Genomic DNA, 26,083 nt, shown 5'->3' on the forward strand with positions numbered 1-26,083 from the left:
TTGCAGGATGAGGCAGACCATTCAGGGGATGGCACAAGATGGGAAGACTCTTATGACCCAGACCCTGAGTGACTCTATGCTGCTGGGATCTCCCACACCAGAAGAACCAGAGCCAGTACCTCCAGTATGACCTGTGGGAACAGCCATGCCTTTGTCCTCTGACTCAGAGAAGTCTTCTGGGGACCTGTCAGCCCTTGATCAGATCTCTCAGTGCTGCCAAAGCCAGAGTTAGGAAATCAAACAAGGCCCCTTTAAGCAACAGAGCCTTCTCTAGGGAAGAGCACAGCCAATCTCTTCTGCCTGGGCAGCAGACAACCTCCTTCAAAAAGCTACTGGAGCAATATTTATATTATGTTGTCAAACCCAGCTCTTCCTACTTGGAGCTAGCCAAGGTCCTGACCCCTTTTCCCCTTGGAGCTCTCTCCCCTTGGCAGAGATCCTGGATCAGCCTAAAACAGGATACCTACCCCCTTATGTCATAACTACTCTCTCAGGAGCTCCATGTATGCACTGAAACATGCAGGGAGCTCTGCAACAGAGCTAGAATATCTTCCCCCTTTATTTCTGTGCCAACTTGGCATGGTCTAAAGAAAGATGGATGAACAGATTTATAAGACCATACTTAACATTCTTTTTGCTTTTTTGTGGATGGCTCTTTTTCCTACTTTTTACTCCTCTCTTCTTCTCCCTTCTCGAAATAATAGGGAGATTTTCTATTCCATTGCCTATAATTAAAGGCTTCGTTCATCCATTCCCTTTCCAATCCCAATGGAAATTATATACCATGAAAATTGGCACCTTAGAATTAGAATTTAAAAAGAGCAATACAGATGCACGCCTGAAATATCCAGCTGTTCCACACAATGATTCTGTGCAGTTAATCTACTCAGTCTTCCCTATGCAATATCTGGGGGTTTGAGTTAAATGAAGTCACAATAGATACAACAGAAGAGGTCCATGCCATCTCTGCACAGACTGCCCCATACTTAATTCTGTTTTCCTTGCCATTAAACTAGCATCAAACCACATGTGATGCCAAATTAGTAAACCATTTTTAAATTTTTTAAAAATTAAAATAGCAACTGTGTTGCGGGGGGAGCAAATCAGGATCAAGATCATGTCAGGCAGGCCTTTTCTCCTCCCATTGCAGTCCTGATTACCCCCACCACACACACACACACACACATCCCCCCTTTGGGACTATTAGAGCTTCAGGACTCAAACTGTCACAGTCTGGCTGTTCATGAGTCAGTCTGTCACAGTCACTGCTCACAGTAGCAAAGTGGAGCCAGATGCTGAGGAGGCAGGACCAGCACCAGACCTGGATCATGATACCAGACAGTGTGCCATGATCGCATTGTCTCATATCACTGTGGCTGGACTGTGCAGTTCCCTGTCTCTCCAGCTGTACCGTTTTAGATTGGAATGGCAGAGAGGTAGTCCCCATATATGGATCCCCGGCACACTGTAGCTCTAGCTATGAAAACACCACGGAGAAAGAAAGCATGAGTTCAATTCAGGAGCAGAGGAGGTGTAAATAACCAAAAGGAAATACAGTGTAGGCAACAAGAGGCCAAACTGCACTAAAGTGAGAATGCAGCATTCATATTCCAATAATATACCTGAAAAATTATTGCACCTTGGAAATGTGTGGATGATTTCATTTGCTACACAAATGGCTTCTGGATCTAAACTTAGTGATGCCCTCCCTCTGTGTCCTATATATGAAATGCTATCTTAGGAAACATTTCCTAGTTATGAATCTTAAATGTATTGCCTGCATTTTGATGGAATCTTTTCTTCATCTGGAATGGCAAAGGCAGGTAAACTGGAACTAGTGATTCACCTTCCTTTCATTATTGTTTAATACTCCGCTGTCATATTCTTCCTTCTCCATAGGCCTCTTATCACAAATCCTTCCAGGGAGAGGAGAGCTGGTCTGGTGGTAGCAAACATGACTTGTCCCCTTAGCTAAGCAGGGTCGGCCCTGGTTGCATATGAATGGGAGACTAGAAGTGTGAGCCATGGAAGATATTCCCCTCAGGGGATGGAGCCACTTTGGAAAGAGCAGAAGGTTTCAAGTTCCTTCCCTGGCTTCTCCAAGATAGGGCTGAGAGAAACTCCTGCCTGCAAGCTTGGAGAAGCCGCTGCCAGTCTGTGAAGACAATATTGAGCTAGATAGACCAATGGTCTGACTCAGTATATGGCAGTTTCCTTTGTTCCTATGTTCTCTAGATGAGAGAGTGGGACCACACCCACTGGTCATGTCCCTTGAAACCACCACTCCCTCTGGCCGTACTTCCAGCAATCACAGAGTCCTCATAAGGACTCCATATACACCAGACTGGTGGGGTCATCCACTCTGATCATTTACTGAACACAGGGAGGGTTAATGATACCAAACTCTTCCAGGTAGTGAAATCCAAAACGGATTGTTCTTCTCCAAAAGGATCTCTCCAAACTGGGGGAGTGGGCCACAAAATGGCAAATGCAGTTCAATGTTAGCAAGTGTAAAGTGATGCACATTGGGACGAAAAACCCCAACTTAAAGTATATGCTGATGGGATCTGAGCTGTTGGTGACGGACCAGAAAAGGGATCTTGGGGTTGTGGTTGACAGCTCGTTGAAAGTGTCTATTCAATGTGCGGCAGCTGTGAAAAAGGCAAATTCCATGCTAGGGATCATTAGGAAGGGGATTGAAAATAAAATGGCTAACATTATAATACCCTTATACAAAACTATGGTACGACCACACTTGGAGTACTGCGTATAATTCTGGTCACCACATCTTAAAAAGGACATTGTTGAACTGGAGAAGGTACAGAAGAGGGCAACCAAGATGATCAGGGGCCTAGAGCACCTTTCTTATGAGGCAAGACTACAACACCTGGGGCTTTTTAGTTTAGAAAAAAGACGACTGCGGGGAGACATGATAGAGGTCTATAAAATCATGCATGGCGTGGAGAAAGTGGAGAGAGAGAGATTATTTTCTCTCACACACAACACTAGAACAAGGGGTCACTCCATGAAATTGATTGCCAGGAGGTCTAGGACCAACAAACGGAAGTACTTTTTCACACAACGCGTGATCCGCTTGTGGAACTCTCTGCTACAGGATGTGGTGACGGCCAACAACCTGGATGGCTTTAAGAGGGGTTTGGATGACTTCATGGAGGAGAGGTCTATCAATGGCTACTAGTCAGAGGGCTGTGGGCCACCTTCAGCCTCAAGGGCAGGGTGCCTCTGAGTACCAGTTGCAGGGGAGTAATGGCAGGAGAGAGGGCACGCCCTCAACTCCTGCCTGTGGCTTCCAGCGGCATCTGGTGGGCCACTGTGCGAAACAGGATGCTGGAATAGATGGGCCTTGAGCCTGATCCATCAGGGCTGTTCTTATGTTCTTATGTTCTTAGAACAGGGCATATCTCAATTCTAAAGCAATCTTGATACTTTCAGTCTCTTTGCAAATGTACTTTGGTAATGCCTTGTCAACAGGTATGCATTGGGAAGTTCTGCACCCAGTCCCCCCCCCCCGAATGTTTTTAATGAGTGATTGGTAGTTAGGATGCTTGTTCACACAATCATGTGAATATAAGTCTAATGTGGGTTACCAACTTTGGCGTGATTGTGTGAGAACCCATGCCAAGGTGGTTTATGGCCCTAGATTCCCACTTTGGCATGGGTTCACACAATCACGCTACTGTTGGTAACCCACATTAAACCTAGATTCAAACAACTGTGTAAACATGCCTATTGTTTTCACTGCTGTTTTGGTGCCAAATTAAATGTTACATCAAGGCAGGAGCTGCCTGGGCTTAAGTTGACAACTTTTGGTTCTTTGAATGACTACTTCAACTGGCAAACTTCCAAAATGGAAGCCAGGAACATCTTCAAAGGAATAAAAGGCTCTCCAGCTCTGGACCAATGTCACCCACTTCTGGGACAGGAAGGACTTTAAAAGACCTCCTAATTGGACTGGAGTTTTGCCGAAGCAACAAGATCTCCTTGGCTCTTGAGGAGAGAGTGATGGCTGGTGCACAAGGTGGCTCCAAAGGCAGTGACCACAAAGGACCATAGGAAGCTGCCTTATACCAAGTCAAGTCATTCGTCCATCCAGCTCAGTACACTGTTTGGCAGCAGCCCTCCAAGGTTTCAGATGGGGCTGGAGCTCAGTAGTAGAACATCTGCTTTGCATTCAGAAGTCGCAGGTTCACTCCCTGGTGTCTTTAGAGAGAGCTGGGAAAGACTCCTGTCTGAAAATTTGCAGGGCTTCTGCTAGTCATTGTAGTAGACAATACTGAATTGTCTACACCCCAGCTCCTGTTAAGGTCATCTGAGGAGGTCCGTCTTCAGTTGCCACCAACACATCTGGTGGCGACTCAGAGGCAGGCCTTCTCTGTAGCTGCCGAATGCACTCCCAGCAGAAATCCACAATCTGAGTTCATTATTAACCTTCAGGGGAGCCCTTAAGACCAATCTGTTTAGCCTGGCCTTCCAAGGTTTTTAAACTGTAAAGGTTTGGCCTGGTTTTCCAGGGTTTTAAAACTGTTTTAATTGTTTTAATAATGGTTTTATGTTGTTTTTACAGTTTTTGATTTTGACAGGTAATTGATTTTAGTTTTATTTTAATGTAAACTGCCCTGAGCCATTTTTGGAAGGTCGGTCTAGAAATGAGATAGATGGATAGATTAAAAAATGGACCAATAGTGTCACTTGGTGTAAGGCAGCTTCCAATGTACAGTGCCACAGGCTGTGACAATGTGGACAGAATGATTTGCTCTGCAAGGTCAAATGAAAGCTCCACTTCCAAGATTTGGTTTCCAGCGGTGGAAAGCCTCTCAAAAATTTGCAAGTCTTATATTCCCAGTCTTATATGCTTAGCACTTGATACTCTGAGGTACACTGCGTCTGCACACAGAGGTTTCAATTAGCTACCATGGCAACCCTGACAGTCAAATCGATCCTTCTGCTGGAGCAGCACTTGTTACACCCCACCCCAAACAGTTGTCTGCAGGACACAACGGTGCATAAGACCTGATCACTGAATGCTCTACAATCATAGAGTAATATTTCCCAATTAATAAAAAAATATTCCTCCAATGCATATTTAGAAAAAGTGACAGAGCAAGTTACAGTGCAGGAACCAGCAGGCTCTGAGATGTGTGTATGAATAAATATCGCAGTCACCTGTGATGGCATCAATTAATGGCTTTGGATTACTTCTGACTCCATTAAGTTTCCGCTCAGACACAATAAAAGTTAAGAGTGCCAAGATGTGCTGGCACTTGATTCAAGATATTCAAGGCCATAAACTTCACAGCTTTAAATTTTGGTCTTCAGAATAAACCTGCCTCCAGAAGTGCTGAATTCGCCCTACTGTAAAAGGATGCTAATCTAAAGCGTCCTCCACCTAAGACCAAGCAAAAAAAAGGACTTGGAGGAAATAAAATGGGGACCAATGCTTCAAAAGCAGCCCAAGTTAATTGCCAGATCCCCCTTGAATTTACATGATCAAGCTCCTCTGTCCTTCCTTCTTTGCTGCACTTTATGTCTAGAATGGCTCCACAGAATGCCTTCAGAATGCCAGCATAACTTCCTTCAATTCCCTCCTTAAAACTGAACTTTTCTGTGAGGTCTATGACACAGTACCCTTGTGGGCCCTTCCAGTGAACTCAGGCCATTGGCTGCTCTTTCCCCTCTCTAGAGCCCTCCGCATCAGGATAAGGGCGGTTCCCTAACTTTCCTAGCCCAATCTCATAGGAACATAGGAACTTGCCTTATAGCAAGTCAACCACTGGTCCATCTTGCTCAGTATTGTCTACACCAGGGATTCTCAATGTAAGGTCCCCAGATGTTATTGGACTTCAGTTCCCATAATCCCCACCCAAAGGCCACTGGGGCTGGGGATTATGGGAGTTGAAGTCCAATAAAATCTGGGGACCCAACGTTGAGAATCCCTGGTCTACACTGACTGGCAGCTGCTCTCCAAGGTTGGAGGCAGGAGTCTTTCCCAACCCTGCCTAGAGATGTCATGGACTGAACCCGGGACCTTCTGCATGCAAAGCAGATGCTCTGCCACTGCTTTTCCTCCCCTCCTTTCTTTCCTGGCAGCTTGCTTTTAACCCTGTTCCTCCATTATCTTGGATTCCAGCCTTCTGCATCCTCCCAGTCATCATCACCAGCCTTTTAAAATATCTTCCAGCAGTTGACACAAGCATCATGAGAAGTTGGTCTTCCACCTGCATGAGCCCAGCCTATCACAAGACCATCCAATGCTGACTAATTTGTCCCTTATTTTCCCCCACCTCCTTTCCCAGTTCTTTCCACCTTTCTCTTGTGTATGCCCCAACCTACCTCCTGAACAACATGATCCCAGCTGTTCATTTGGTACTGTTGTGGTATCAGATCTCCACAACCCTACTGTAAGTAAGTCCAGGAGTGTAGCTATAATCGAGTGGATGGGTTCAAAGAAGCCAGGCTCCTGAGTTCCTGAGGACCCCCAGCTCCACCCCTCCCTATCTTCTTCATTATCCCTCTCACTCTGAGGGGCCACTGGAGAGAGGGGTGAACATGGGCCTCCTCTTGCCTAGCTACACTCCTGAGTAAGTCTAAATAGATGCAACTGAAATAATCACATATTCGCCACTCTCCTGTGCCTCCATTTTCCTATTTCTAAATTGGAAACCTCTTAGGCCAAGGACCTACCTTCTCATTCTGTGCAAAGCACCATGTACACAGATGGTGCTAATACAAATATAAATAGCAATAATATTCCTTATTTCAGAATCTCACAGCCTTCTAAAAGTGGTGAAAAACTCGGAGTCTGGAACATTATTGAAGTTTAAAAGCCAGGCAAGGGAATCACGCTTAAATGTTATGAGGAAATGTCACCAAGAGGTGTCTTTGCACCTGCTCATGTTTATAAAAGCACCCCCACATGGTGAAATCTAGAACAACCACAGGGAATGCAGTCTGTGAAAAGTAATAATTGTTACTATGTGTGGGGCAAGACTTGGGTGTGCTATGGGACCTTTGGACCAAAGGCTAACCTGTGCATATGCGCAGGAGAGAGACAAATGGGAGAGGCAGGGTTTCAAAGGAAACATTTAACATTTATTAGAACACAATCAAAATAAACAATCTGATTAGGGAATTAGCAACAGAAATAATTTACGTGGGGAATTTCGTAGGGCAGACTCACTTGTAAGAAATGTTAGCTCAGAAAAATAATACATTCAAATAATGGCATTGGAATGAATGGGCAAATTGTTGAGTTCTGGGAGTCATAGCTCCTAGAGAGTCCACCTAGCACTTGGAAGGGCTGGCAATTTTGTAAAGCTACTGAGAATAGACCCTGTGACTGGTGGTCCTAAAAAGGAGGGAAGGAGAGGAACTCGTGGAAGACGGTGGCAAGGAAAGAGGCCTATCCTAGAGGAAAGGGGCTAGATTGAACAATTTGGATCCCTATAGTATACTTTCCCTGTCTGGGTGGTTTTTCCTGGGCTGAAATCAAGAGTTTGGAGATCCACTTGGTGAGGAAAACTCCAGGCAGCTGGGTTGAAGTTTGCGAAGGGTCAGGGACCCAAATAGTGAAACCAGATTTCTAGGAGTCAGAGGTTCTTGAGGTCAAGAACCTCTAAAGACACATCCACAGAATGCTCTCTCTTTGGGCTTTGCAATGGGATGGTTTGAGGCAGAGTCTGGTGTGGTCTCTGGGACAATCCACAAGCACTCTTTCTTTCTGGGTGTTCAGGTTGGACTGCACAAAGTGATGGCTTTGAGCTGGGGTTCTTATATCCTGAAATTGATTACTCTCATCTCAAGGGGGCTCACTTGTAAGGAAGGAATTTCTATTTTATTGAGATGGAAGTGTGGAGTGGGGAAGCTTGTACCTTGGTAAATGCAAGTGTTGTTTTTCTGTCTATTGCCTTGGAGATATTATTAAAGATCTCTCTAGTGTGAGGCAAAGTCCTAGAGGCATAATCTAATCACGAGGTTCTAGTCCTTAGGGCTAATTAGGAAATAATATAATAATAATAATCTGGGGAGGTGGGAATTGCCCTCAATTGAGCATTTTCTTTACTTATGGTTCTTTAAGTTCCTGAGGGAAGGTATTTTAGTACAGAAGACCGCCGATTATTACGGGTTCTCTGTGATGGCTATTTGAGGTTCAGCTAGAAATACCTGGTTCCCATTATCACAGGAGTGAATTCCAGTGCCATTTCTGGCTTAGAAGCAGCTCTGGAGGCAAAGTAGAGCCATCTTGCATTCCCCCCCCCCCAAATTTGGAGGACTTTGTTGGGGGGTTGGGTTTTGGGGGGCATTACTGGAGGAGCTGGAGGAGCCGTAGTACAGTGCTGTACTCCTCTATTCCCCCCTGCTCTTTTTTAATTTTTACACATTTAATATACTGAGGAATCCCAGCTTCCCCATAGGCACAAGGTTTCAATTATCACAGTTTCAACATTCATGGTGGTAGCCAAGAACATAACCCCTGCGATAATCTAGGTCCTCCTGAATATGCATACCAAATGTGCCCACTGATGTTGCAGCTGATTTATCTGCAGGGTCTTCCCAAGACATTTGATTTACTCAGAGACCTCAGCTCTTTTGTTATCAGTATCAAGCAGGGGAGAGGTGCACTGATGCCACCTCCTCTCAAACTCCATTACATAATGTTTTGTTTTTGTTTTCCCCCCTCTTTGGACTCTGGTTATGCCAATGCAGACCTGGAAAGTCCTGGTTTGTCCTGGGAGACCCATAAACGTATTGTTTGGGCTGAAATGGGGGTTACTCCTAACATAATGCAATGTTTGTGGATAAATCTGTTTCTTAAGCTCTATTCAGACATTATTTTGTACCTGTGTTCAGATGTCTGTACACACGCACATGTTTTTATGTGAATGACTGTGCCTGCATTCATTTTAAATGAACCCTGTACTCTGAATGGATGCTGTACAGGCCACCTGGAATGCAGGATACAAACAGGAAGCATACTGCTGTGCCTCCATCCAACATAACATGTTAATATGTTTACAAAAGGCCAATATTTAATAAGCTTTAAAAAAAAAACTCTGAGAAACACTGAGAACCTTTTTGGAAATGCAGTGAAAGAAACAGGAAGCACAAATGACTTGTGCTTCCACATCCTATCTCCAATGTTTCTTTCTCTTCTCTGACTTCTGTCCTTCTCATCGTCTTCTATAATCTAGGCCAGACATATCTTAAATGGAGCTATTAAACTGTCTTTTATTTCAGGATTTTACAGCACTCCAAATTATAGGCCATTCAGTACATGGCAGTCCAGGTTTTCACCAAGCCAGATGATATTAACTTTTCTGGCATGAGCTTCACTGGCTGCCAGTCGCTTTCTGGATACGGTTGTCAGTTTTTGAATCAGCCTCTGTAGTTGACTCTTTAACAGCAGTTTGATCAGCAGCAATTAGCAGGAAGTCATGGCTAGCTCCATGTCATGAAAAGCTTCACCTGCTGCTTCCTCCAAATCAAACCTCTGTTAAAGAGTCTCTATTTAGAAAATTTGAATTTGGATTCAAATTTGGCTTGATACAACTTCAACAATGTCGGATTCAGATTCTATGGGCTCTGATGATGTCTGTTATCATATTGGATTCAGAATTCGGACGATAATTCCTCCAAAACATGTTGCAGGGACCGTTTTGTGAATTCCAGAATTCCTACATATTTCTGACATTAATTCCAACTTTACCAACTCAGTTTTCGGGGCGGGGGGAGTCAGCTTTGGATTTTACCAATTTTACCAGTTTTTTGCAAATGTGGATAAAATCCAACTTTTCGAATCCAAATTTGTACAGGCCTATGAAACAGGCAAGAACCGGCTAGGACAAGTCTTCTTCTGGACAACTGGGCAACTTTGTCCAGTGTTGGCATTACACTCAGCATAAGGCAGCTTTATCTTTTCAAATGTTAATGCTTGAGACACTGGAAAATTATTTATTTATTTATTTATTTGATTTATATACCGCCCTTCCAAAAATGGCTCAGGGTGGTTTATATCAAAATCATGGGCAGTCACAGCTGACAATCCTGGATGCATGACTACTGAACCAAATCTGCATCAATATTTGAGTTAATATAAGATGGTTTCATATACTACACAGGCATGAGAGTGCCTGTGTATTATGAGTGGAGAGGTAACACAGCATTCCATCATGTTATTTCACCTGACACGCCTCCCCCAACTTTTTGTGACTTCTCACAGCTTCCCCTTGGCACTATTAATGCTAGAAGGAGCATTGCTACCCTCAGAATCACCTGCACAATAAGTGTGCCAGTGTTTTTACAGATCTATGGGGAAATGGCTAAGTTATGAAGAGTGAAAGTTGAAAAGCAGATATGAAACATCAAGGCCACAGTTGAGTATTTTCCTCCACTATCTTTAAAATGGGAGTTGTTTTTTCATTCAAATAGGGAAGCACAGACTGACCCAATCTCTTTGGGAAAGTTCTCTTTAGATGGTCTGTCTCTGTACAAGATGTGTTCATGGGTGAGTTGAAATAAATACATTTTGAATTGCTACAAATTAAGAACAAAGAAGGCCCCATAACATTTCCATAACAATGGAAACACAATTTGGCTAGGTCCGCCATGCTCTACTTGCATAGGCTGTGTAGGTATCAGCACTCACCATATGCAAATGTTGCCAAATGCTTCTTAAACATTGCTGTCACACTAATTCTCAGATTTCTCCATTTCTGTCAGCCTACACAGGTAGTGGATTGGAGCATGGAGGCCTAAACTGTGCCCCCATGCCTATGATTTTGTAAGCCACTATAATACAGTATCTCAGACTGGACATCTGGTCTCATGACCCCATGGTGTAAACAATATGGGCCATTGAATCTCCACACTTTTTGGAGCTCAGTTGGAGCTGCCACACCCATAATGATCCTGTAAACCAAAGGTTTTTTGTTTGTTTTTGCTTTAATTGAATCAATCTGTACTTAAAAGAAGGACCCTGCTCCCATTTTAACCTCTCAGTGTGTTAGGATAATCTGTTAAGATTCCTGCCATACTGTTTTGTCATGAGCCCAGATCTGAGGCAGGGTGGGAAGACCCTACAACATAGGCCTCAAGTGACCCCCCTGCCTGCAGGATCCTTCATATAAGAAAAACTTGGGGTACCCTGGGGCCGAGATCTCTTCCATGACCTGAGGACACAGTCCTGCCTTTATTCTCTGACTTGGAAGAGTCCTCTGAGGATGTGTCAGTCCTAGTAGAGGCCCCCTCCTAGCACCCCCAGAACCAATGCTTAGACAATCAGGCAAGACCCCTTAAAGTCTTAGGGGCTATTCTCATAAGCAGCAAAAATTGGGCTAGGAGAGCCTAGCTTGATTTTTGCTGCTCGTGTAAACCACTGGGCTCGCAGGCGGTTTACACGCGGCTAGCCCGCATAGCCCTCCCCTAAAACGAGGTTTGTGGAGCGAGCGTTCTGCAAACCTGGTTTTACAGATCGTGAGTAGCCGCAGCGCTGCTCCGTGCTGTGGTTACTCATGAGTAGACCCCCAGAGGGGAGGCCAAAAGCTGACTCCCGGCTCCAGGGGTCTCCCCAGTATGCCCTGCACACCTGCGCAGGGCATACTGGAGCTCCTGAGGGCTGCACGGCCCCCGAGCTCCCCAGCCCCCACTGGTGCCATCACAGAGCCAGCAATCGTCTGGGCAGCTGATGTGGCCGCCCAGGGCTCTCTCCCTGCTTGCGTGCGGGGAGAGTGGGCTTAGCCCACTCTCCCCACGCACCCTCCAAACCCGGGTCTCACTGATCATAAGACTCGGCTCTTAGTCTTACTAGGAAAGGGGCAGAACCCATTCACTCTGCCTGAGCAATAGCCATAAAAACTGGCAGTCTGCTGGCACAACATCCCTCCTATTTTGCTGAGCCTAGCTCTTGTAGATTTCTGCTTGGAGATAACCAAAGTCCTGACCCCCTTCCCTTTGGAATTGCCTAAGGTCCATGTCTCTCCTCGATCTCTACCTTGGTGGAAACCTTAGTTTGGCCTAGACAGGATATACATTTGGCATTCAAAGGCTAGGTTGATTGTTACAAAAAGCAGGGCCTTCTATGTTCCATAACCCCTATGTTATGGAACCCTTATCCAAAGAAGCTGATAGTGCATCTTGATCTTCCAGAGATTGCTTAAGGCCTCTTTATTTTGTATGACAAGGCTGTTAAAGAAATGATTTTCTGCTGCTGCTGTTGAACTATTGCTGTAGAGTTTGATTTACTGTGTTTTGTTTGAGGTGGGCCCATCAAGAGCTCTTGAAGTAACTCATATTAAAAGATTATAAAGTAAAAATATTGTTTATACCATACTCTTTTTATGAAAGCCACACAAGGACATTTGATCAGTAGAAAGATGGTATCTGAATCTAACAAATAAATAAACAGGGCTGCAGTCATCCATTGTGAATATACATCTGTAATATATGTCATCTCCTACTTGAAAGACTTAGGCCTGGTGTAGACATGCAGGAGAATGAGATGGAATCAAGTGGTAGATTTTTGTCATGGAGGCTCTCCACTCGAGTAGTGCAGGGCTTGTGCAGGGAGCGCAAAAATGAGCATTCTGCCCCCCCAGGCGGCTGGATTGGCCGCCCACACAATTACCGGCTCCATCATGGGCTTGTGCAATTACCGGGCTTGTGCAATTACCCACACAATTACTGGCTCCATCATGGGCTTGTGCAGGGAGCCCAAAAATGAGCATTCCGCCCCCCCAGGCGGCTGGATTGGCCGCCCACACAATTACCGGCTCCATCATGGAGCTGGTAGGGATGGCAGGGATTGGGGGCCATGAGTGCACGGGGCATTCTGGGGGGACCCCTGATGCCGAAAGGCTTGCTGCAGCCTCACAATCGGGGGTCTACTCATGAGTCGCCATGGCACGGAGTCACGCTGCAGCATGTCACGATTTTTAAAATGGGGCTAGAGTTCCGCTTGCTCTGCTAACCTCGTTTTAGAGGAGGGCTATTTTGGTGGGCTAGCCATGGTTGAACCAGTGGGCTCACCCGCAAGTCCAGTGGTTCTCACAGTGGGGGGAAACTGGGCTGGGCTCCCTTAGCCCAGTTTTCCCCCATCGTGAGAACAGCCTCAACGTCCAGGAGGCTCTTCTCACGATGGGTGAAAAGAGCCATGCGGGGGGTTGTGAGGAGGGTGGGCTAAGCCCGCTCCCCCTCAGACAAGCAGCAAGCCCTGCCTGGGCAGCGTCTGTGGCCACCCACATGACAGCTGGCTCCGTCATGGAGCCGGCGGGGGCTTGGGAGTTTGGGGGCCATGAGGTCCCGGTAGTTCCAGCATGCCCTGTGCAAGTGCTGGGCTACTTAAGCGGATGACCCGCTTAAGAACCACCGGGCTCACAGCCGAGCCCGGTGGTTCTCAATGGGAGGAAATCGGGCTAGCCTTCGCTAGCCCAATTTCCTCTCATCATGTGAATTGCCTCTGGGAGTTAGACCCTTATTTTCAGGGAAGAGGGTCTGAGGAATGGGGAAAACTAGGAGGTCATTCACACAACCAAAAACTGTGTTCTACCCGGGTTTGGGAGCTATGTGTGCTTCCAATTTTGGGTTGCGTGTAAGCAAGTTAGGAGGAAAACGTGGGTAGAAGTAATGGTATGGGAACAAGGTAGGAGGGTCACTTTTCCTCCTACCTTGCCTCCTCCGTGCAGTCACTTCTGCTTAGGTTTTCCTCTTATCTTGCTTCCACACAACCAAAAATTGGGAGCACACATGGCTCCCAAACCCAGATAGAAAAACCTGGTAGTTTTTGGTTGTGTGAATGACCTCTAGGTATAGGAACCATCCCCAGAAAGAGCCTCAGAAGTTACCACCCCAGGAAGGGAGCATGACCTGTGGCCTTCCTCTGACTTTGATTACTCATCCTCAGAACTGCCAGAAATGCAGGAAACTTCCTTTTGCTGCTGGGGCCAGCACTTGAGAAATCGGGCATGGCCATTTTAAGTTCCAGCCATATCTTCACAGGGATCAGAGCTGGAGACATCCGTATGATGTCACAGCTATTTAAGTGTTCAGTTCCAAATCATTGCTGGAACATGGTTGCCTGGGATGCCATGCATCCAGCCTGCTCCTTCCTAATGTGTCAAACTCTGCCACAAGTACCTCTTTCAGTCCAGCCTAGAACAGTAAGTTCTAATAATGTACTGTACCATTTCAGACTGCAGGTTGTGGGGGACTCTCATTTAAAAACCTTCCCTGATGTGATAAACTCCCAGCAAATAGGAAACCGTCACAACAAGCAATGAAATGAACTAAAACAGAGTTTCTTAACCTTGGGCCCCCAGATGTTGATGGACTAGAACTCCCATCATCCCTGGCCACAATGGGCATGGCTGGGGATGATGGGAGTTGTAGTCCATCAACATCTGGGGGCCCAAGGTTAAGAAACTCTGAACTAAAACATATCTCCCTGCTGTGCCGTTTTACTTGCAAGGAGGGGTTTTTTTTTCAGTTTGTTTTTTGCTTACATAGGGGAGTATTAGATCTGGATGCCTTTGAATAATACCACTGAATACCAGGCACTGGGGCTCTTGGCAAGATGCTGGACTTTTGGTCTGGTCAGCAGGGCTCTTCTTACATTATCATAACACAGCAGCAATCTGGTGCCTTTCACAACAACATGTAGCTCAGACCTTAAGAAAAGGGCATCTAGGTACATGGTTGAAGGCAGAAAGAAAGGAAAGGGGACCCTCTAAGAAAGCTACTGAAATGGAAAAGCCACGTATCATGTAACAATTACGACGGAACATTGTGTGTGTCCAAATATACTCTATAATAAATATTCCAATGTGTCACGAAGCAGAAGCTCCTCATACATATAACTGGAACACATAACCTGCATTTTGCTAGCAGTGTGAAGGTCAATTGAAAGTTGAACCTCTGCAATAATTGTGCCTGCAACTAGCTGGAGCATTGTGAAGAATATGATTTTGGAGTGGAAGAATTTGTTATTTATATATATAAAACACCTTCACAATTATGACTTACTTCAGACATGGGCTTTTCAGTCATCATGGATTGGGGATTTATGTATTCTGGATGTTGAAATTATATTCTGTATTCCATTGCATCTTATACAAGAGGTGATTTTATATGAAACAAAGGTTTGACTTATAGGTGTATGCTGAACTTAATCTTTGGATAGATAGATAGATAGATAGATAGATAGATAGATAGATAGATAGATAGATAGATAGATAGATTTGATTTGACTTATGATTGCATTTTTTACCAGCTCAAGCAATACTCTCTAGGTGGTGTCTGGGTTTTGAATCTTAATTGCTCAGTTTTGATCCATACTCTGACATTTTAGTGCTATTTCTTACATGATGTGTGCCTTTTTGGTTTCAATTGCATATGCAAGAGGGGCTGGAATCAGATGATAAGGCTATCTCCTTCTAGAGATGTTCCTCTTGGTGATGATGATGCAGAGTGTAATATTGCATACCTTGAAGTGTGACTTTTCCATTAACAAGGTATCCTGCTAAGCACACTGAAAATATTTCACTTTCCTGTGCATACCATTCAGATTCTGAGCTATGGTAGATATTTGGGATCGCTAAGTGGACAGCTTTCCAGACTGATGCATCTGGGAAGCATTTTTATTTACAGTCACCTGTCATTTTAATTCAGACTTATTTCCATATGTTGGTCTTTGATCATCATTTTTGAAGTTCTAGCTTACCTCTGATTTTTGTGACCTCCTCTTTTGTGGTTAGGCAGGAATTCAGGAGCACACCAGACCTTGGACAGCTCCGAGAGCAAGAGTCAGAACTTTGGCCAGTGCTGAGCAAGGCAATATAATTTTAAAGTGGGCGGTATATTAAATGTTTCAAACAAACAAACAAACGAATGAATGAATGAATGAATAAATAAATAAAATAAAGAGACAGAAGAACAGTCATAGGGAGCTGCCTTATACTTGTTCCCCTTGCCCCTCAAGAGTGCCAATGAGACTCACTGAGAAGTCTTTCTAAGCAAGCCCCAGTGAAATAAATAGAACACATAAATATAGAAAGCTGCCTTCTATTGAGTCAGACCATTGATCCATCTATCCCAGTGTTGAATACACCAGGGATTCTCAACGTTGGGTCCCCAGATGTTATTGGACTTCAACTCCCATAATCTCTAGCCCCAACGGCCTTTAGTTGGGGATTATGGGAGTTGAAGTCCAATAACATCTGGGGACCCAATGTTGAGAATTGCTGGTCTACACTGACTGGCTGCAGCTCTCCAGGGTTTCATACAGGAGTCTCTCTCAGCCTTACCTGGGCCCTTCTGCAAGCAAAACAGATGCTCTGCTACTGAGCTATGGCCTCACCCTGGGAATATTTTACAGCAGACAATGTGAACATGTAGTCACCCATCCAAATGCAAAGCAAGGCTGACCCTGCTTAGCATAGGGGGCAATTCATGCTTACTTCTGCAAGACCAGCTCTCTTCACTTAAAAACTGGGCACCACAACACAGAAGAAATGTGGCTCCAGAAGCTTTTTGTTCTTGAGGCTGCCAGTTTTGAGGCTGCTGCTTAAGCTGAATGAATTTGCCCCCACCCTTTCTCTAGGAAAGGCATCTGCTAAGACTAGTAGGTCCTCAGGAGGTTCCTCTGGGTTGGAGAATGAAGGCAGGACTATGTACTCAAGTTGGAGTGTAGATGCTAGCTTGGGTTCCCCTGGTTCTTCTAGTGTGAGGATCCAACTGGCATGGGATCACCCAGGCACTGGGTCATAGGTTCTTTCCAACCTGTCTTATCTCCTGAACTTTCTGCCTTGGCCCCCACTTGTCTAGGTCCTGGACCTGGGGTTATAACACACAGGAAAGGAACACAATTTAATGGATATAATGATGTTTTAGCAGTAGGCCCTTCTGAGATGCTGAGCCCCTGATAGTTGCCCCAAGGATACCATATACTAATACTGGCCCTGCATAGAATGGAGAGTACCAAAAAGTGCCCTTTGTCATGTCCCAGTGTCACAAGGACAAGATAACTTGTGCCTTTTCTACCAAACTATTAAAATGTACAGAAAGCTAAGGCACCAAGTGATCTTAGATTAGAAAACAGTAATAATTTATATATGACAACCACTCGTGTTCAGGATGTTCTGTTTTGTGTTCTTTACTGCTAAATGGGCTGGTGTCTGATTTGCATGAGAAATGCATTCTGTCAGAACTTTACCCAATTTTCATTTTCCATTTTAGGTTGACGGTATCAGAACAACTTGCTGTAAGGGTCTTTAATAATCCCCAGGTTAGCTATCCATCAAAAAAATATTCCAGGCTGTGAAGGTTAATTAGTTGAAAGGCAAGGTGTTTTTCATTTAAAGCAGTGGTGGAATTGGCAAAATCCATATTCAAATCTTTTAAGAATCTTTTTTTTTCTTGAGTTGACAGAGCTAGTTGTGTAACAGGCAGATATTTGCAAAGGTTATATGGGGTTTAGAGCCAACTGGCCCAGTGAAAGATGCTAGTGAAGGGAAATGGAAAGCACAGATAAATGAGAAATTACTGTGAATCAGGTATTTTAATTGCCCCAGGAGGTAAAACCTGTGGCCAAACGCAGGACTAGAGAGGAACACAAAGACTCAAGGAGCACTAACAAACTGGTTTAACTGATGCAAATTATTGAAGCACCAGATCTGATAGCATTAAAATTAAAGACAAGAATAACAAATCCTTAAATGAACAAATGTCCAAGGCTAATATAATTTTATGGCAAAGAAAACAGACAACGCTGAATATGCAAAATCTTCATATGACAACTACATTGTATGAAACATGTTATAGTAATTAAAGTATACTTGAACAGTGGAGAGATACATTTGGATACATCAAAGCACGCAGCAATTCTTATCGGGAACAACTTTCCTAGCCACAAATAACTTTAAAATATAATGGTTAAATATTTCTACAAGCTTCATCCTCCTCCTATGCTATTTCTATTTCTTGTATATCCACCTGCCCTCCAGCTTAAAAATCTACTGGTTTCAAGCAAATCTCCCGTGGACCTCAGTGGAATAGGGCAGTGATGTCTGGAGCATTGGTTTCAGCTCCTCCATCTGGAACAGAGCCCTCATGCCAGAAAAAGGGCAAGCATACAGATTAAGAGAAAGAAACAAAAATAACTGGAAGAGAAATGCCCAGAAGAAACCTACAAGCAAAAAAAGCCCACATTATTCAAGCCAAGAAAAAAAAGGAAACATGCTGATAAAGAAAGAGACAAGGTTACTGTAAACAGAAGCAAAGATACATTTCAGAAAAATAATAAAGTGTTAAGCCTGAAAGAGAGAAAACAAAAAGTAAAGTGCAAAAATACAGATGTTTGAAAGAGAAAGGAAAAAAACAGAATTAGAAAAGAGAAGGGAGAAGGAATGGAAGGAATTCGGCTTGTGTGAAGGAAGGAGATTCATGTGGAGATCTTGCATTGTTGAGATGTCCCCAGGAATCCAATTCTTGGTGCTTAATCCCCTAGCCTTTTATACCTTTTCCCTTGATTAGAGATCATTTCATAGGAGAAAAATAACAGATTTTTGACACTCTTGCTTTAGGGGGTTATATCAATATCAGTCACCCAAGGATCTTGTATCCAGTAGACAAATGCTGCCCATCCCCAATGGTGCGTGTCTTCTGCAGGATAAGCATCCATCTTGCATCTTGGCTTCAAGGGCATTTCCCTGATCTTCCCTGATGCATACATTCTTCAAGGTCGGGTGAATCTTCTGCATAGGTAACATCTCTTGGTTAGTGCCAGGCTCTTCCTTGTTTCTTCAACAGCAACAGCCCTAAAAATAACCAACTTCAGTTTATTACAGCTGCACTTTAATTCACCAAGCCTGCAACTCCTTTTAGGGGAACAATGGACAAACACATGGACACTTGCCTTTATTTCCCTGACAGTGAAGGTCAATTGAAAGTTGAACCAATGCAATAATTGTGCCTGTGAAATGTTGTGAGTGGTTTAAGTATATATTGGAAAACATTAGCTGACATGCAAACTCAGTTACTTAGTAGAACTACTCAGGAGTTTATCTAAAGGACTGCTTAATTTCAGTAGGACTACTCATGTGTAGTTTAGTCTGGTTGTCAGCGCTGTGGCAACCTTGGCTCTCCAGCTGTTGTTGAACTACAGCTTCCATCATCCCCAGACACACCAAAGGAGCCAAGGTTGAGTACCCCTGATATACATCATCACAGTTATTATTTACTTCATACATGGAGATTCCAGTCATTATGGACTCATGATTTAGGTATCTTGTATGATGAAATAACATATTAACCAATCCCCTTCCCCTTTCTTCAAACCTTTTTGCTTGAAGAAAGCAAAAAACCATGGAAACAAAACCAAGGTAAAAAAACTATGGTCCTGAGCAACAGTGTGAACTGATTGCACAGAACCAGAACGGCTGCCCCATTATAGGAATATAGGAAGCTATTATGGTCTGACTTGGTATAAGGCAGCTTCCTATGTTCCTATAATGGGGCAGCCATTCTGGTTCTGTGCAGTCAGTTCACACTGTAGCTCAGTTCCATAGTGGACCCTGCTTAGCAAAGGGGACAATTCATGTTTGCTACCACAAGACCAGTTCTCTTCTTTTCAGTATGGAAAAAGCTTCCACACTAGCATTGTTCAAACATTCTGCAAATTGGTAGCCTTGGGATCAGATCTTGGGATATTTGAAGCAAGTATGTTAGAATATATGAAGACTGGTCAGTTTGGACGTCACAGCCAATCTCAGCTTATTTTAACTTAGATAGGAAGTGGACTTTTGTGTGGGGATGGAAGGAAGGAGCATGCACCTGAGACAGAGATATCTCAAGGAGCCCAGCTTTCACCATGGTTCTGCATGATGCATGGCCCAGTATGTTTCAAGGATGGTTTTCATTTTCCACAACACTGTGTGGCCTTATTATAATATAATATTTATTTCAACCTGCTAATTCATTAAACCTCAAATAGCTAACTGACAGCTATATTTGAGGCCATTCAACTTTATTATGATTTATTATTTCTAAAGGTAAGGAGAATTTCCAGCATATTATGTATGCTTCTAAGGCACTGACTGTCAAAGCTCATGCTCATATGGGGCTTTGCTAAAGTTAATTGCATTTAAATTAAAGTTGAAATTACTTTTTGAAGGTAAATCTACATGGCCAATATCAATATTTATTTATTAAATATCCTCATTTCACTAAATCTTCTGTAGAGCAATTCCACCCACCCCACCCCACCTGCTGGGTTTTTTTTTTCCCCTTGGGGAAAAAATGTTTAGCCAAAATGTAATGCTTGGGAAATGTGGCCTTTGGCTGTGTCACTTCCAACAGCTTCAAATGAACATTCTTTTCAAGTAAATTACAAGAAGCAAATCTCAGGCGGCTTTTTATTATAGTAATAGGAAATAATATATTGAAGTTTCCAGGCTCCTGTAGCCGAGAGGGAGGCACTCTTCCTGCTCCTCCCCAACTTGCCATTTCTCTACTACCATTGGATGTACAAGGCAGGAAAACAAAATGGAGTCACAGCAGAAAAACAAAATGGAGTCATGTTTCAGGCTCAAAATTGGTTCACATGACCAAATAAACCATATTCAGAAGCGCTCTTACCCCTGGACTCCTGGGCCAAAGTCCAGGGCCTCCACACCCCTTGCCCCCCCCCCCATTCCTCTTTAGACTGTCCTGGGTGGTGTGGTCTCCATGCCACCGGCCTGCAATGCACTGGGTAGCCATGTGTGACTGTGACCTCTGCTTTAAAGACAGAGGGAGGAGTGGGGAAAGAAATAAGTGGGATGGGAATATATTAAGAAAGAAATAAGTGGGATGGGAATATATTAAGTTGTGTGTTGAAATGTTTCTGCTAATGCATATTTGCTTAAATGCACCTGTTTTATATTCTTACCTTTGGGTGAGTTCAGTTGCTGTTTGTGCCCTCAAAAAACCATGCGTTAAAAATACTGTGTGTGTCATGGGGTGTGTGTCTGTGTGTGTGTGTGTGTAGGGGGATGATGCTTAACTTGCAGCCAGCGGGGAGTGAGGAGTGCTCCAAAGGCCTTTAGGTCCAAGCTCCAACCTAGGTGCACCTGTCCAACCTAGGTGCACCTGTGTAGTAACTCTATATAGCCTGCCTTGTTCCTTGACAGCCCTAATGTGACTTGTATTCTTGTTACTATGTTCAGAAAATCATGCTACTGTCCTCCTGGGATCGTACCATTTCAGAAATGAATGCCCCATTCCCCATCCTCTACATCATGAACTCACTGCCTGTAGGAAGCTATCATGTCCAAGTGAAGGATTCTCACCTATTCTCTCTGATACACTGGTGTCATCTTTTTTTTTTTAAGAACAAGTGGAAAATCTAAAAATGCAACCCCCCACCTGCCTACTTAAAGTAGGACAGTCCCAAAGGGGCTGTACCTAGGATTTCTCTGGATGTGTAGGCTGGTTCTTAATGTGTTGACTGCAAAGTAGGTTGGAGATAGAGATGAACGGATCTCTTGATTTCTGTATCGTCTAAACGTTTCATAGTTTCCTCAGATTAATATGCTGCTCTTGTCTGATAAAAATATGCCTGGATTTATTTTTCCACCACCAAAATAAAAGTGGGTTTCTAAAAGATATGTTTTTCAAATTTTTTCACATACATCATTTCTTATCCAAATAGTTGGTGCGATAATACATTGCAGCATGTACATTTAAGGACATGTTTTTGTGCAAGTGTACAAAATGCATAGAATTCACAGGCACCTTTGTATCTTATCAAATCCAATCTGCTGGGGAGCAGGAAGGTTCTGGAATGATGTGTTCCATCCGAGATTTGGCAGGAAAGGGATTGAATAACATCCCTGCTGAGTAAGATGTTGGAGAGCCTTTTTTGCATTGAAGTGGTTGGAGCTTGACCTGGGCAAATGCTGCTTTGAAACTAGAAAATGTAGTGCTTGCTTCTCCACCCCAATCCTATCTAAGCCCACATATTTGCAAATTTTTAATAAAATACACAGACAATGGAAGTCTGTGCTAAAATTCTCTGGTATGTATGCCTAGAAATGTTACTATAGCAAATAATTCTGATTTACCCAGAACAGTCCCTATTCTGGAAATTGTCCCATGTAAATTACTGCCCTGTTTTGTCCCCATCTTAGGTATGACCTCCTTAAGATTTTTGTTTCAGTGATTTCCTTGCCCTGCCTTCCTTAAGCCACCAGCTCTTTCCTTGGGGTCTTTAGAAAATAACTATTGTACTCAATGGGCAGATGTCTTTGTCTCTGTTGCACATGCACATCTATGCAGGCGTATAAATGCTAAGGTACCATGCAAAGTACAGCCTGTCATTTCACACACTGCAGCTGCTGAGGTATAATTGGAATGGTTGATAACCAACAGTAGGACAACATGTTTATCCAAGATAGCTGAAACCAAAAGCAAGAACGCCCCCTTGGCTTTTACAACAGGGCTGAATAGATTATTGCAAAGTTCATGGAAACAGCAGACAAGGAAGTGGTAAATAGTCTTCAACAAGAAGGTTTGCCTTGCAAAATGACTCTTGGAATGGGTTACTGCAAGCATGCCTGAAAGGTCACCAGATGTGGAAAAACCCACTGAGAAAACTCTCTATCCTCAGGAGGAAACCTCAAGTTCGCTTTGAATTCTAGTTTCTCCTGGGGAGGAACCCTGAAGTTCCTCTTCTCATTCCAGTTTCTCCTAGGGAGAACCCTGAAATTCCTCTCTGCAGTCCAGTTTCTCCTGGAGAGGAATCCTGGAATTCTTGGTTGCATTCCGCTTTCTCCTGGTGAGGAACCCTGACATTCCTCTTTGAATTTCACTTTGGAGAAATTTTGCGTCCAACCCTAGCTGGGTACGCAACAGGAATCACCACTATTTCAAAAATGTGCTTTTGAAAGGCAAGCACAAAACCGGCTGCAGCTACATCACTCACTCACTCTCTCCCACCCTGTCATGGCTGCTTCTTCCTCTCTCCCTTCTTTCTGTGGCTTTAACTTGAGCCATGCAAGCTGGTCATTTGCTGGGTGAACCAACCTGGTGAATGACCAGCCCACAAGGCTCAAGGTAAAGCTGCAGGAAGAAGCAAGAGAGAAACAGCCACAGCAGGGTGAGAAGCAGGGGCGGGGAAGAGAAATGCAGCTGCACCTGCACCTGGTTCAGCATCTATGTGCCATGCCCCCCCCCCCCTCACTTCCCAGCATCAGCTGCACCTGATTCCAAACTTGATATCTCTAAAGCAGACTGCCCTCTAATTGCTTATATTGCTAATCTTTGCAATGTGGATTAACTGGAGTTTAAGCCAGTTCTTCTGGGCCCATGTCTGTTGGACCTAGCCGGCATATCCATAAGGACTAGTAACTTACTACTTTTGTTTTCTCTCTGCAGAACCACTGAAGACAATGAGGCTGGGCAAACCCTGAGTAGTGAACTGTAAGTGTGAACAAGCACATAGTCAAAGGGGGAAAAAACAGTATTTGATTTTGTCCAAGCGTCAAAGACTCTTCTTGCCACAGATCCAGTGTCACAGTCCCCACTGGAGAAAGGGGGACAAAGGTCCCTAGGCCACTGGGTCTGGGGGGCACCATGGTGTCCCCTTGCTCTCCCCCAGTTCACCCCCTTGTTCACCTCCCACACGCAGTGGTGAATGCAGCACTCACCAGCAGGGAGCACAAGGCGCGGTCTCTCTCTCCTGCACCTTCCCAGCTGGTAGATGTGCCAGCTGGGTGCTTTCCTCCCCTTTTCCTTGCTCTGAATGGGGAAAAGAAACAAAGCACCCAGCTTTACTGAGTGGGAAGGAGTGGGAGAGGGGCTGTGTGCCCCCCTTCCAGGTGCTGGACATGCCCCTGCATTGGCATCAGCATGCCAACACAGGGGGCATAGTCAGAACCAAGAAGGGGACAGCACACGCGCACACACACACACACACACACACACACACACACACACACACACACCGCTCCTTCCCAGCCTGCAGTTTTGCCAGCTGGGTGCTCTGTTTCTCTGCCTTGAAACCATCCCACTGGCAAATGTAGTGCCAGCACCCCACTGACAAACGTAGCGCCAGTTGGGAATGAGAAAGAGAGGGGCTGCACAGCCCCTTTCCAGATATTGGTCACACCCCCTAAATATGATGCTGATGCAGGGGGGGTGGCCAAGTGCACTCAGGCAGCAGGGGAGGGGCCAGCAAGCTCCCTCCACCCCTGCACAGATCCTTAACCTACTCCAGAGCTGGAGCCATTTGTGGCTGCAGAATAGGAATGCTGCTGATTACTCTCTTTTGAGGGGTTGAAAAAAAATTATCATCAAGGAAATGAATTTTCCAGGCATGTCTGCGCTAAGAACTTAAATCAGCATTATGCTGACATCTTAAGGCTGTGAGGGTACAATGGGAACTGAATGCTCACAGCACAAAGCTGCACTTAAGGCAGGGAGAGAGCCTCTCTACTGTTGTGCCTGTGTCTACGGTGGGCAGGGTAGCAATTTTTTGTGATCTTGCTTCCAGAAGTGCCCTTCACCTTCCAAAAATATGTCCTTGAGGACTGTATGACCCTCAAGGACATGTTTTCAGGTGGCACAGGGTACTTCCAGAGGCAGAAAAGATTGCTAAAAATTGCTCCCCTACTATGGCTTGTGGGTGCAGTAGGGAAGCTCTCTGCAGTGTGAACACATCATCCATGCTGTCTTAGTCAGGATGGCAGCCTCACAGATTCCCAGGGTTATCTGGGGGGAATATCTGTTAAACAACTTTGTTGCACAACTTTGTTATACCCCCAGGAGCCTTATGTCCAAACCTCTATGTACTGGTACTTGGATTAAACTTAGTCTGAAAAGTGTCACCCTTGAGTTATATGGGTCCAGATGGAAAGGAAGGCCCACTGGATTGAGTCCCTCTACTGAACAGCCTCCCTTCTTGTAAATTATGCATCCCAATTCAATCTGGAAAATTATTAGTCTGGAACAGACCTTGTTTTGAAGGCCATCTGTACAGCCAGCAGTTGGGTAAGACCAAGTCTAAGAGGCAACTTAACCTCCTTTTGTTCCGGCAGGCAGATGATATGGTTACTAAGCCAGATGCAAACATGTCTGGAGAGGCGGTTGCTAAGTGATGTAGAGGGATTGTTTCTTCTTTGAGGTTGGCTTGGCACACTGCAACATGAAGGGAGGGGTGGAGAGGAGAGGAGAAAGCTAGAGGGACCACAGTGGCTCCATTTTATCTCCTTTTTGCTGTCTGATAGTTTTTCCAAGTTGTTATAAAATGATGAACTCCTCACTAAACTGCTGAACCAAAAGAAAGCTCTTGCCAAAAAGCTCACCCGTACAGTAGGCTGCTCAACTTAATTAACATATTGGGTTAATTAATCGAGGCAGAACAGGCTGAAACTTATAAAGAGCAGGACAGAAAGGAAGGAAGGCATCTACTTAACAGTCCCAAAATATGGCCATATGATGCAACTTACTATTTTGCTTTTAACAAACCTTTTTTAAATTGTCTGATGTAGGGGGTGAACAGATAGGGTCCGCTGGTTGATCTCCAAGTGATTTGCAATAGATGAGCAAGTGTTTCTAACTTGCAGTTGTTTAACACTTGCCACAAGAAACACATCTGCAGACCTTGCTTCATCCATAAGAAGAGCCCTGCTGGATCAGGTCCAAGGCATATTTAGTAGGGATGTGAATTCGATTCAAACCAAATCGGGGGAGATTCGTGGATTTGACTACAAATTGAATTGCCCCTTAAATGAAGGGGCTCATCTGAAATTGAATCACCCCTAATTAGGCGTGACTCAATTCACATAATTTGAGTGGCCATTTTGCTGCCTTCCCCCGCAACCACCACCACCACTTGCTGGTTGGTTTTCTGGCACTGGCTTCCGATTGGCTTGAGATCTCCTTGCTTCTTGGCTGGCTTGTTGTCATTCAAATCAAGTGTTGGCATGGGCAACTGTGCTCCCATTGGCTGGGGGCAGGGAGGAGGGAACACTTTTTTGGAGAGAATTTCAAAATGTATTCAAAGGGGCTGGGGGGACAGAGAGAGAGCCCTTATGAA

General features: G+C 44.4%; 1 protein-coding gene across 7 annotated transcripts in view; it reads left to right on the plus strand.

Annotated features, from left to right (window-relative positions):
- The window catches only part of LOC128351531 (calcium-activated potassium channel subunit beta-2), a 504,933-nt gene that overhangs the window by 204,241 nt on the left and 274,609 nt on the right, over positions 1-26,083 (plus strand). For 5 of the 7 annotated variants that reach the window (XM_053311133.1, XM_053311135.1, XM_053311141.1 and 2 more), the window contains exon 2: positions 23,422-23,466. The exons of the other annotated variants lie outside the window; for them this stretch is intronic. In XM_053311133.1, coding sequence (XP_053167108.1) covers positions 23,422-23,466 — 45 coding nt within the window. The remainder of the gene's footprint in view (positions 1-23,421; positions 23,467-26,083) is intronic. 7 annotated transcript variants of the gene reach the window in all.

This window comes from Hemicordylus capensis, chromosome 3, assembly GCF_027244095.1.
Source record: "Hemicordylus capensis ecotype Gifberg chromosome 3, rHemCap1.1.pri, whole genome shotgun sequence".
NCBI lineage: Eukaryota > Metazoa > Chordata > Lepidosauria > Squamata > Cordylidae > Hemicordylus > Hemicordylus capensis.